The following is a 13,682-nucleotide window of genomic DNA, read 5'->3' on the forward strand; positions in this document are numbered from 1 at the left end:
CTGAACAACACAATAGCAACAAAACCCTCTAATGCCATACAATAAAAGTCGTCAGACAGCATACAGTAACTTTCAAACGATATGAGTCTTGGAAAAGAGGTCTTGGGTTATCTACACCATCCCTTGCACAGGCCATGTAACCCCCTGTCTGTCTACTTCATGCCTTTCTATAGAAACACGGTTGCCTGCCCAGTCCAAGTCTAAGTAACTACCTAAGTGGAAGGAGGCATCACATGCATCTCATTAGGATTATGTGTATATTTATCTGATAGTCTCCAATACTGGTGACCTGGCGTGCTTTGGTCTTGCACTGAACCTATGTATCAGATTTTGTGAGCATTTTTACATTCCAGGATGCCTTGATCCCATTTTGGTTTCAAACAGAACACTCTCTGCTCTGCCCGTCCCTTATGACATTGACAAAACAAGCAAAGGAAAAAATAATAGTAAAGTTGGGCCCTTCCTATGATGTACTGACAGCAGAAGACAGAAAAAGGAAACCCTCAGGAAACTGCTGTGTACAAGCCAGAGAAAGCAGTTTTAACAACAGTTTTCTGAGGGCTCTTTTTTTTGAAGATGCTTGGCTGTGAAAATATACGTTTTCTGGAATATTCCTCAAAATCCTTTCCCACTTCCCCCTGACTTTCACATCGTAACTGGGACTGTCAGCGTAAGTTGGGAGGTACACAAAGCACCTCAGTTCAGGAGGGCAAGCCAGTCCCTGGGAAAGGGATGACATAAAAAGGTAACGAAACTATGTATTCACATCCTGAAGCTTCCTGCCCCAAATCTGTCAGTGAGTTACTAAAAAATTGGCATGGCTTCAAGATCACTCTAAAGCCAAGACAGCAATTTTGTAACATATTAGAAAGAAAACAGAAATATACCTAACAGGGGGAACAAACACCAAAAATGTGCCCACAATGACAACTGGGAGAGCTGAAAGACCAAATGGAGAGGTGCTTGATAGAGTCAAAAAGACAGTGTGTGAGCCCCAGCAGCAACCCCACAGAGATCCCTCGCCAAAACTGCAACAGTTCCCTGCATGAAACGGGGAACTCGGGCCTCTCGGGCTCTGCCACTAGCCTCATCACATGACTCCGGGCAGTCTGAACTCACAACAGCTAGCATCCTCCTCAGATAACACAGGGACAGAGATTGCTATTCACCACAATGGGATGTTCTGAAGCTGGGTTAAGAAACACTCAGATTGTCCATGCAGAAGGAAGGTCTCTGGGATATCTCAGGAGACCCAAGTCTGATTCTTGGCTCAGCTCCTAGCCAAGCGTGTCATCTGTAAAACAGGGTGAACAACTTTAGTAAACTAAATACATTAGCTCTTGGGTTTCTGCAAAATACTTTCTTCATTACATCAACAACTCACTGGTTTGAATTTCCTTTGTAAAGCACTTTGAGACCTACCGATAAAAGAACAAAGCTCTCGAAGAGGAAGAAGTCTCTGACAGATGCTCTAGCATCTCGGTTGAGCTCTGTCATTTACAACATGAAGCAACTTTATTTCTTTATACTGTAAACACAACTGAGTTGTCTAGACTCCTAACATTAGAATAAACTTGAACAACTGTAGCAAGGTTCTGCTTAGTTTAAAGTAATTAGGATCAGGGAGGCTAAAACTGTGCCAGAGCTATCTCTCTACTTCCTTACCTTTGCTTGCTGTCCAATAAAAAACAGCTCACGGGGCAGTCCCACAGCTTGTGGACAAGGTGACCCAGCAGAACAAGCCAAGAGCACCAACAGCAAGCAGGGCTCTCACAAGAACAAGTCAACTCCAAAGTACCCACTAGGATATCAAGACTTCCCTCACTGACAGTAAGGAGATGGCAAACATGAATCTCTCATGACTGCTGTATATGTTTTATAAGCATGCTTAAACATTTTGGAAACAAATAAGGTCAAGTTAGCTTATGTAAGCACAAGAGCCATTGCCTTGCAGCAGCCGGAGCTGCTATTTCAGGAAGCTGTCTCTTCATTTAAAGTTCCCGGCCACTGATTCTCCCTCATCTGCCTCTTAGTTTTACACACATAATTCAATGATATCCAAGACTGCAGTTTTCTCACATTGCTTCTTTCCCAGTTCCAGCACATATCACTGCCTAAAACCATCCCAGGCTCCCTGCTCCTCACCAAGTGATCTGCAGGTATGCAATACAATCACTGAGGCAAGACAGGGTGAGAAAGCAGGCACCAGGAGATAGCATCCCATCCTCTCTCACAGCCTTACACCTGCAATGGCAATCCTGCACTTCAAGTGCTCCCAGCCCCATAGATGCAAATCTGACCAAGGACACAGAGACCGTAGCAAAGCCTTCAGGTGACAGCTTCCTTGTGAACAATACCGCTGCTTGAATTACAAGTGCACATCAGTATAGTCAGTTAAAGAGTTGGCCCTCCCAGGTTATTTCAGACTTCTCCCTAGGTCAAAGAAAGGTATAAAATTCTGCTTTATCATTTTTTCCTCTTAAAACAGCTATTTGTGAGGGATGGTGGCAGGAATGGCCTTTCAACTAGAGACAGGGCAATAAAACTTCATCGTTTTCCAAAGCATCATGAACTACTGCTCTCAGTTGAGGTTCTCATGGGTTAAGCACTCACATGCCAACATGTACCCACCTCTGAAATCATGGCTGACCTGGAATGGCCCACCGAAAACAAGTCTCAGATGAAAAGGGACGAGACTGAGCTGCAGGAGAAACTCTCAGTTCTGCAAATGCCCTCCCTACCCTCTAGCTAAGCAAAGGCATGTGTGGACATCAGGGACAGAAAGGGCTATCGTTTAGCCCAAGCTCTTGTCTAACACAGTCCAAGCAAACTCACCCTGTAATTTCAACACCAAGCCCATAGCTTCCACCCAACCTGCAGCTTCTCTTTCAGTCAAGCAATCAATCTCCACCTGGCGATTCAGAGCTAATAAACTCTTCAGCAAGTAATTTTAACGGTGGATTACTCTCTTTGACAAATACATACTTTCTACAGATTCTAAATTTGCTCAGTTTCCAGCCTCTGACTTCTGCTACAAGGGATTTTTTTTTACTATCTCCAAAAAAGACCAGTCGTGATATGAGTATTGTTCTACTACACCATAAAGCCACTGCATGTTTTTACAGCTATCACTCAGGTAAGTGAGCATTTCTGCACCACCAAAAAGACACAGAATACCTTTTGCAGCTTTAGAAAGTTTTGCAGCACAAGTATCAGCCTTTGTGTATGAACCAAAACTGTTACATGGAATATAAAGTCCTTGATCCCTCCTAATTACAGCAACATTTAAAGACGTGCAGCTGCCCCAGCTCCAAGGAGCCATACCAGCACTGTGTTAGTGCAAAGGAGGGAGCAGGAGGAAGGGAGACAAAACCCAAGACATGTATGTCCACCAGCAGAGCACTCTGTAAAAATGTTATGTCAGGGCTTTTTTAGGCCAAAAAGAGAACAGCACCTATATGCTACTGTCAGTTAATACTATGGGAGGCCTCCTGCCCGCAGGGTATACCATGGACAGCCCAAACAAACTGACGATATTTCCCAGGAATTCTTCCTTAAACACAGATAACCACAGAAATGAGAGGCACTGAGGAAGCTTCGGTAGCAAAGCTCATTAAAATACTGGATGGGTTGCAAGTTGCTAAACCTTCCCTGACAAGAATAACATAAAGGCATTGTAAATGTTTGTGGTTTCCTAGTGAATCACCGAGTCCTGCAGGTATTCAGCTGCTAGAGAGAAACATGGAGATGACCGGGTTGGAAGGAGTGGCATGTTTTATGCAGCTGGAAAATAAAATCATACCTAACTCCACCCACTGGATTCCTGATGTAACCATTAAATAAAAGCTATTGAATGAAACCCAGGATTACCTGCTTCCTCAAGAATTATAAACAGCACCTCTGAATTCCTTGATTTAAACTTGCTTAGATTTTGTCCCTCCTTGACAAAAGAAAACAGAGCTAATCGTTCTGTTCCAATATGGTTAATTATAGAATGGCCTAAATTACCATGTAACCAAGCATTTAAAGAAGTAAGTAAAAAATGAAAGCTACACTTAGAAAGAGGTCAATACTACAGTTACATAGGAACACCAAGACTGGAATCTCCCATGTCATCAAGTTTAGTCACCACATCATAACATTAATTTGGCTGCTTGGTTCCCCCCACGTCAATCCACAAGAATATAATTGAATGGTATTTGCTTCTTCAGTCTCCTGTCCCACAGATCACCTCCTACATAATAGCTGCACCCAAAAACCATCTTCAGGTACAATCTGCACTTGCCACTGAATCAGGAGTCCTGCGATTTCTGTCACTGTTTTCTCTGTAAAAATTACTTTCCAATGTATTTTAACATTTCCTTGATAAACAATATTAGCAATGGAGTCTGGTCCAGACGGCCTGCAACACACCAGGAATCAGAAGTCTAGTGCACCTCAGTTCTATCTCTTTGGCCCTGAAGTTCATTCAAATACAGAACTTCTGTAACATTTTCATAGAATATTAGAACCATAGAATCATAGAATCATTAAGGTTGAAAAAGACCTCTAAAATCATCGAGTCCAACCGTCAACCCAACACCACCATGCCCACTAAACCATGTCCCTAAGCGCCTCATCTACACGTCTTTTAAATACCTCCAGGGATGGTGACTCAACCACTTCCCTGGGCAGCCTGTTCCAAGGCCTGACCACTCTTTCAGTAAAGAAATTTTTCCTAATGTCCAATCTAAACCTCCCTTGGCGCAACTTGAGGCCATTTCCTCTCGTCCTTTCTGAAATTAAGTAAACGTTCACAATACCTTTCAATTCAAAACTTATTTTTTAAAACTACCTTAAACTGATCTGTATGAGTGTATTCCCTAAAACTCGATCTCTGCCTCTTGGATCCATACATAGGCACCACTGAGCGGTACCAGGCACATTTCTTGCACTCCGTGAAAATACATATAAACAGCGGTGTTACAAGAATGCTGTAATCCTGGTGGACGCTACTCAGACCTGGAGCAAGCAGGCACAACCCCTCTAAGATCAGTTAAGCCGAGTACAGCCGCAGACTCCAGCTCTGAGAACGAGCACCACACTAGTAAAAGCAGCACCCATTAGGTGCTATCTGTACGTTTAACGTGTCGAAGCTTGTTACCTCTGTCACTTGGCTGATGCTTTCTCTGATCAATTCCTCCCACTCCTCCTCTGTCATGAAGAGCTTCAGTTCACGAAGTAGCAGAACCTTCTGGAGAAGCAAACAGGCCTGGGCCTGAAAGAGAAAGGGGAGAGGAGACGTGAAACTCCACACTGTCTAGGGAAGGTGTTAGCAATGCAATACCCTACTGAAGCAAACAGCTAAGCACAGCATCCAGGGAATGCCATGTTACAGATGCTGCATATCCTCACTAACATGTATGCTGCTCTGTTAGAAAACATTCTCTAGACCCTAACAGAGTCAATCCTCAGGAGACAGGGTGGTGGGTTTTGGTTGAATGCACATACTTAAAAGAGAAGGCCAAAGGAGGGATCATGCGGCTTCTAGATACAGGCGTTAATATCCAAAATATGCTTTAGTAGCTGCTCTGAGTGCATCACTTTCAGTCCCCAAAAGTCTTTAGGCAGCCCTTTGCGTGACTGTACCCTTTACCGTGACTGTACCCTTTACCGTGCCCTGATGAATGCAGTACGCACAAATAAACAAAAATAAAAGCTGGCAGGTTAAGCGAATGCTTGGTTTCAAAGGAACCCTAGATGGAAACTGCTGTTCAGAGCAGAACTCAGCCTTGCCCTAGGGTCAAACTTCCTCATTAAGTCTCTACGTTAACACAGCAATGAAAAGAGTAGCCACTAGAAAACCAATAGCAATCTGCAATCTTCTTACAAGTCCTTTTCTATTCCAGAATGCCTATTTTAAGACTTTTTTAGGTACAAGAAAAATGCAGCAATAGACAAAAGCAAATGATAAAATGCACAGAATACACTAATGAGGATTAATGCAAGTATTTTAGAGGATTTAAAGGGAGAATTTTTGTAGCAGCATGGAGTTAGCGAGCAAATTCTACCCACATATAAAGAAAATATTGCCTCTAGCTGCCATCACGCAGGTATAAATACCAAAAATCATTGGGAATTACAGCAAGAGTTAGTCTCGTCCAAAGAAAGCAAGGGCTGCCATTTTTTAACCACACGTTGCAACTGAATCCACCCTACAGAAAACAACCAAGCAGTTTGAAAAACTCTTTATCAAAGACACCATTGAGATCAAAAGCCTGAGAGGTCTCAAGAAAAAATGTAACCTGGTGATACCCAACTCGGCCTCCAGATACCCCCTAGGTCAAAAGGAAGCAACCTGGAAAACATGTAGCAGGAGGCTAAAAACTGGCCATATGATACCCGCACTTCTACTGGAGCATTTTTAGGGAACTATTTACTGAAGAATTCAAAGTGAGGGAACAGAAGAAATCCCTGGAGCTCCTGAGAGCAATAAGACCATCCAAAGCTGTAGGCAGGCGAACAGAACACCTCACAAGCTCAAGGAGGTCTGTGTTTCCTATACAACATACTCCAGGCTTCTGGGAAGGATGTGACACTGAACACAGGTCCCCCACCGGTTACTTCCAGCACTTGTATTTGTGTTGTAACACAGTAATGTCACACATCTATGTAAGCTTACCTCCAGTTTGCACCACTATGGCCAACAAAGAGAATTATCCAAATAGAGCGAGGTGGCACTCACAAACACAAATTCTGTTCTTTACTCGAGGAAGAAAATGCGGCAGGGAACCAATGAGACTACGTCAAAAGATTTATGTTGATTTAACGAGAGAGCGCACCCTAATGCCATATTCGAGGCAGGCAAGCTTACATATTCCTTGTAATTATGGGGAGGCTGTGTCTTACCGAACAAATTATGGCATGTCTGCATGCATGCACCAAATGTAGTGGAAAGTCACTTCAGGGCAATTACAAAGAGAACGTGACTCTCGGAGTAGACGAAAGGCCATAATTCAATCTGTAAAGCTCAGGCAGGGTCATAAACCTCAAGACACTGTCTCTTCTTTTACAATTACAAAAGCATTCATACTGCAAGTGGGTGCGAAGCACAGAGAAGGGTCCTGTTAAGCTATCGTGATAGTACCTCAGGACTACAGATTTTACTCAAGAGGCCAACAGAGGACCAGAGGCCACAGCGATAAGGGCCTGCTCAGGAATCGTACCAGTCAGCAGTGGGTGGGAGCACTGCAAGTCAATGAGGAAAAGAACTGGAAAGAAATCAAAGCCATCCAAAGGAACAAGGAGCTCTGGAGATCTGAGACGCAAATGCTGGACTGACAGAACAGACCCTGAATGGGACCTAGTCCTCAGTAAGCACTAAGCTTGAAAATTATTTTAAAAGAAAGGAAAAACCCCAGTGAACCTTCCCTTCTGTGTGTCATAAATGAGGAAGTCAAAATGCCCAGTCATCTGGGAATCCTGGCTGGTGCTATCACTCTTTAGTAATTTTGTCACACTCATAGTTTTCACGCCTCCAGCCCATATATTAGATTCAAGCAAAGAGAAAATATGTTTTGAGTTTCACATAATTAAAACATTGCTATTGCTGTACTCAACACAATCCTGTGTTTCCCGATTGTTTTTTAACCCAATGATAATTTAGTACTACGCATGAACAACTTTTCTCATTTGAAAGAATAAAAATAAAGTAAAAGATTTACTGGCTGGTTGAAATAAAATGTGGCTTTAAGAACATCTCAGTCAGAGAGCAAACGTCACATTAATAATTACAAGGTCCTCAGTGCCCAGTACCATGCTGTGCTGTAGTTTAAGGTTATCATATTCATCACAGAGTCAGTGACTCTTCTATTCCTCGAGTTAGTTATTAACACGTAGCTCTCATATAGCCTACTTTTCTAGAGCACACTGCACAGTTAAATAGTGGAAGTTAAACCACGGGGAGAGGAACTGACGTCAGCGGAGTCAGCCACAAAAAACAGGGGCAGAACCAAAACTAAAACCCAATTCTTCAATCCCAGTCCAAGGGTAAACCCAGTAAGCAACAGCACTTCCCACTCCTCCCACTGATGCCATCCCATCTCAGCAAGTTCAAACCAAAACAGGAGGGGCACCAAGTTTCTTCTTTCGAAAAAGATGCAACCATCACACCTCGCTCACAGCATTTATCAGCATGTGAAAAAGGATCCTGGATGTCACCAGAAGACTGCTTAACAAGTAAATGTACTCAGAGAAAACAATCTAGCAACCAGGACCACAAAGCTGCCACATCACCTTCGAAAGCAACAGTTCTCATCAATGGCTTTTCAGCCACAAGTCCATCTGTCAGAGCTGAGAAACATCAAACCACTGGCTGGAAGGGCATGAAACAGCTCCCCATAGAATAGTCCCTGGCAGGATTCCCAAAAAGGATTTTAAACACTCAAAGAGGAATTGCTTTCATGACCTCCAGGAGCTTCACCAGGTAACATATGCTTTATCACCTAATGTAAGAGGGGCTAAGAATATGAGCACTTTGCAAATGTAAGGAAAGACCCGAAGTGAGTCAGATCTCTAGGAACCATTTCCTTGAGGTCACAAAGAAACAGCTCTCTTTGCAGTTCATTTTCCTTGTTTTATCTTCTCAAATAAATGGACACAATGCAGCTGAAAGTAGACATGTTAGAGGTGTGAACATCTATGCATTTGGAAGTTAATGTTAATCTCCCCTCACACCTGCTTTAGAGGGCTAGTCAGAGTTTCCAGATACCACAAGCCATCTTACTTGCCCATCTTGACACATCACACTAGCTTGATTTTTGGGAGCCCAGACACTCAATGTTTTTTATGAAAACAGCCTTAAAAAAAATGAGCCTGCTCAGAGGATTTTTCAAGCCATGTCCTGGAATGAGGCTCTTCCCATTGCTAGCCACTTCTGAAAACACACGTCACTACCATTTGGTGGTGCTCCTGTGACAATACTAGTCATCAAAAAAAATGCTTTAGAAATAAAGAAGTCACAAAATCTACCTATTTTCTGTTCTGTGAAACAAAGGTTCTAGTGTGTGTGCGCACGCATGCAAGAAAATACATGTGTGCAAGAGAATTACATGAATGCAAGCATGCAACACGTTTTCGTTCATACACATTTAAAAAAATTAACAGCAGCATTTTACAAGCTTGCGCTGGAAGACACAAGCCCTCTCCTTGCTGAGCAGTAGGAAAAAGAAACAGTAGTAAAAACAAACTTTCCCAATGCACACATCGCATGTCTGATTCCTGTCTATTTTCTTACAGCTTCCTCAGAAGCAGCTGGGACCTGTTCACTAGAGGAGGCACTGACCTTACACAACCAACCAATTCCTACCTCCTCACCAAGACTTTTGAAATGCAAGGCCACACACAGAACACCTTAGGAGGAGCCAAGCCACCCCAGCTAGTTCAAATCTTTTGTATCAGAACGCTATCAACCCCCATAATTTCTCACAGTCCATCATTTACCCTTAACATGTTCGTGATATGTTTTTTATACATGATACAGGGATCAGCTGCATGTTTTACCATCGCATCACAGACCAGCAGCAATTCAAAGTTTGGAAAGTCCTCCCACAAAATCCAGCACAGACCTGGAGCTCAACAACCACCCAGTTCTGCCCCTCTCCCTCCTGCCCTCCCCAGCATCACTGATTTTTTTGAATGTTTGACAAGCATTTGGCAATTTTGGAGGCTGCCAGAACAATACTGTTCCCAAGAATATCATAGAGGATTCTCTGCATTTTCTCAGTGCCAAATCAAGCCTGCTGTGTTCATAACAGCCCTACGAGAGAGCCAAGTATCATCAATACTTCACAAATGGACAAAACCAGCAGAAGACCCAAGAGTCCCAGCTACCAAACTCCAGTCCAGTTCAGAAGTGAGAGCTGTTGTCCCCCATATGGGCAATCTCTGAAATGAGAATGTGTGAGAATAGTTACAAGCAGTTGACAGCCACATTAGAGCTTTTTATTAAGGGCGGAGGAGAATGCTGCAGCCCATCCTGTGCCCTAGGAGCCACCCAGTTGCCTAATCAAAACATTTTCTCCTTAATGTCAGTTTTTAAAAAGAAAGACCATAAAATAGTACAAAAATAAATAAAAGTGAAGTCTGTTCAAGCAAGGATAGTAGATACGTACATACACTCCCACATATATCTATCAACCATGTGACTAAATGAGGCAGAAACGCTCATTATCAGTCCACATGGGAGAAGAGAACAAACAATAACTAACTGCAGCACTGACCCTCCAATTTTCTGCCAGCTTTGTTTATTTCTTTCTTATCTACAATGATTACACAAAATGTTGCTCAGTATAATCGGTCAAGATTTCTTTCTGAAATAGTAAACATGCTCACTGCAGTAACCGAGATGTGCTGGTAATTCCCAGATGTGCTCACCTACCCCATTTATATGCTAAAACGGAGCGCAAGCTGGCAGGGTTGCTGGGTTATACAACCTACCTTTACCCTTCGCAGTAAAGGACAAGACATGCAGCCTGACTATTTAAAATGGCAAGCAACGGATTAACCCCTACCAATTCAGCCACTGTTGTCTTATTGAAAGCAAATATCTAGTACAAGCATAGTAGCCATGTAGGTCAGAACAGCACCTCTCCCCAGTCACCATCCAGGTGACTCACCATCCAGGTGAGCTGGATGGAGGGGAATAGATCAAGATGTCTTTCAATCACTGCAGTTGTGAAAGAGAAAAGCCAAAAACAAACAAGCCTTTGCAATGATGTAGAGATTCTGTTTGTAATGTTGAAGAGATGAAGGCATGACCTAAATTCAGGGTTGTTTTTCAAAGAAAACCACGCTGTTAATAAGATGACACTTGTTTCTGATATGAAAAAGAAATGCTCTTCTCAGTCCCAGTGTTTTAGGAGGCTGGCTGGAGGTGGCTTTGCAAGCAAGTGAAAAAAGATACCACACAGACACACTCCCGCGAGAAAAGACACTGAAATCAGCAGTCACCCTCTGCCACTATCAGAGGAGCATGAAACTGAAAATGTGCCCACACTGCAACATGCCAAACACCAAGTCTGAGTTTTCACACAGCCATTTTGTCAGATGATCTCAAAGCAGCTTGCAGCCTACAGCTGATTAACCCTTCCAAATTCCCTTACGGCATTTCCAGCTTAAGGAGAGAGGTGGCAAGTTTAACTGGCTTGCCTGAAGCACATGGCAAGACAGAAATGTTTCATTAGGTCTGACCCAGGACAGTATTTGAGCTACATCAGACCTCCCTGCACATTGTAACAGAAGCAGTGGGGAGTTTAAATGCTTACCAAAGACATCAAGATGGATTTTCCCTACCTTATGCCTATCATTTTTGCATCGTGGACACAGTTTTATCAATATGAAGCATGTCACCAGCGTGGCAAGACCTTCTTTTTCCCTTTATATCTATAATAACATATATAAAAAGAAAATGTTATCTGGAAAATTACAAGTTTGTGCAACTCAAATATATTTTTAGAACTGAAGAAGCATCAGGAGCTTTAGTGCTATCTTCATTTCACTGCTCTTGGAAGTCCAGGAGACAAAAATATACAGGTGGTATCACACCATACAGGCTACTGGTATTTTCAGAGCACTGATGTCTCCCTTCTGGCGTGCATGCTACAGCAGCAAAGCTACAGCACAACCTGACCTGCCAGCACATCTGATTCAGTGCCAGAACACGTTATAAAACAGCAGCTCTCAGTATGTAATCCTCAGCATTAAGACTATTCTACAACCATAGGGATATGGCAAAAAATAATTGCACTTCTAGAAATTCTCACCTACCAAGCCCTTTGAGACTGCAATCCAATGAATCACATACTGCATTCGTGACAAATACTACCTGAAAAGCTGGGGTAAAAGAACATATGCCAAAGGGAAATTCTAAATAAGCTTTCTTTGAATTTTAAGAAATAGTCAAACTATGAAATAAATTCCTCAGCTATCTGCAATTTGTTACATGTTTAAAAAAAAAAAAAAAAGAACCACAATATCCCCCCCCCCAAAAAAAACCCAAACCTACAGCAAGCTCCAGCTAACAGGACTATTGGTTACAGGAGAATAACCTGTCCTTTATTACTACAGGGCAGGATATCCAGGGCACCACAGCAAAAGTCTCTTCCAATTATTGTCAAAGCTTTGTAAAAAGAAAACAAACAGCATGCAAAGCCATGAAACAAGTGCCTATCTATCCCCATTTCTGCTCCCACAGCTAAACTACTCTATTTTTACATTGACATTGGGTGTGGGATGGAAAGAAAGGCTCCAGCTGAGCCTTTCTTTCTTTTTCTTGAGTTTCAGGGCTTGCTTTTCATTTCTCTACCACATTTGTTCCATACATTTGAGGATTTCTGAGACTATAAGCTACAAGTTTGTTTGATACGGTTTGGCAGGCAGAGTCCAAGTTAGTACAGCCTAGAAGCTTATTCAAAAGGGCAAATTACAAAACAGAAAGAAGAATAAGGCCCACAACAATGGTGCTCCCTGTTACATACAGCAAATTCACAGCAGGTAGTACAGAAGCAACGGCAGTTCAATGTATGCTATATATATATGCAAGTTTCCTAATATTCCTTGACACATTATAATCAGAATTATAAAAGACTGAGCACTCCAACACCGTGGGCAAGACAGTCTTCTTGGCTAGGAACTGTCATGATAATACTTAACAGAGGAGTTAAACTTGTGACTAACTTAAAAGTCGGGAGTTTCACACAGCCTGTTGACCTCAAGAGGACCAAGCTGCCAATTCTCTGGGGAGGCGAGAAGAGGAAAAAAAAAAGGACTCTTTCCTAAGTTACGGACAAATAAAAAATTAGCCTTCAAGATCCTTAACAAGTATCCGCACTGAACAAGCATGAAATGCCAATTATTTACTTAAAACATAAAAAATTTATTTGAAGGCTTTAGATGTAAAAAGTGAAAACCAAAGGTGATAAAGAAACACTTGCCAAACCAATTTTCCTCAATCCACAAGCTGTAACTGCAGTAATTTCACACATGGTGCGCACACACACATGTTCCATATATGTTTCAAATTCAAGGGGAAGGGAGGATAAGACAAAGCCCCGGCTGTGGCTTAAAAAAACTATTTTTGAGAACAAAAATTAATTTTTAACCTCCTCAGCACTGCTGAAACAAGGCGCACACAAGCAGTGAAGCCAAGATTCTCATTTAGCCACTATCTAAAAGGTTTCAGAGTGGCAAGCGCTAGCGCGTTCTGAGACAAATGGGACTGTTACGACAACGTGGCTGGCATGTTTGGTTACTCAGCACTGCCCATGCCAGGATACCTGAGCATCTCCGTAACTATTTCTTGGTTTAAAAATGTGCTGCCAATGCTCCAAGGCAGCATCATAAATTAGACATCTACTTTGACCCAAAATTTATGCTGTTGTCCCCTCCTGATTAAGGCACCCAGGGAGTGCCTTTCCTGCACCCTATTCATGGCTGCCTCCTGTCCTGCCTGGCCCAGAGACATTGCCAGGCTCAAGCGGAGCTTGAAGCCCTGCTATGCACTGCACTGCAGCAGTCAGTATGAGAAAGCATCCTGTGCAGAGCTCCTGTCTGCAGGGCCCGTTGCACACAGTGACACGGGCAAAACAGGCCTGCGTGACAGCACTGACAGTGCGGTGCCTAGGCTGGGCAGCCGGCTCTCAACA

The 13,682-nt window shown here is 42.8% G+C and overlaps 1 protein-coding gene across 1 annotated transcript in view; it reads right to left on the reverse strand.

The window, feature by feature from the left end:
* The window catches only part of MYBBP1A (MYB binding protein (P160) 1a), a gene marked incomplete at its 5' end in the record, with an annotated part of 61,162 nt that overhangs the window by 10,606 nt on the left and 36,874 nt on the right, over positions 1 to 13,682 (reverse strand). The window contains one exon of the mRNA XM_009575544.1: positions 5,144 to 5,257. Coding sequence (XP_009573839.1) covers positions 5,144 to 5,257 — 114 coding nt within the window. The remainder of the gene's footprint in view (positions 1 to 5,143; positions 5,258 to 13,682) is intronic.

The sequence above is a fragment of the Fulmarus glacialis genome, unplaced genomic scaffold (assembly GCF_000690835.1).
Source record: "Fulmarus glacialis isolate BGI_N327 unplaced genomic scaffold, ASM69083v1 scaffold454, whole genome shotgun sequence".
In the NCBI taxonomy this organism is placed as follows: Eukaryota; Metazoa; Chordata; class Aves; order Procellariiformes; family Procellariidae; genus Fulmarus; species Fulmarus glacialis.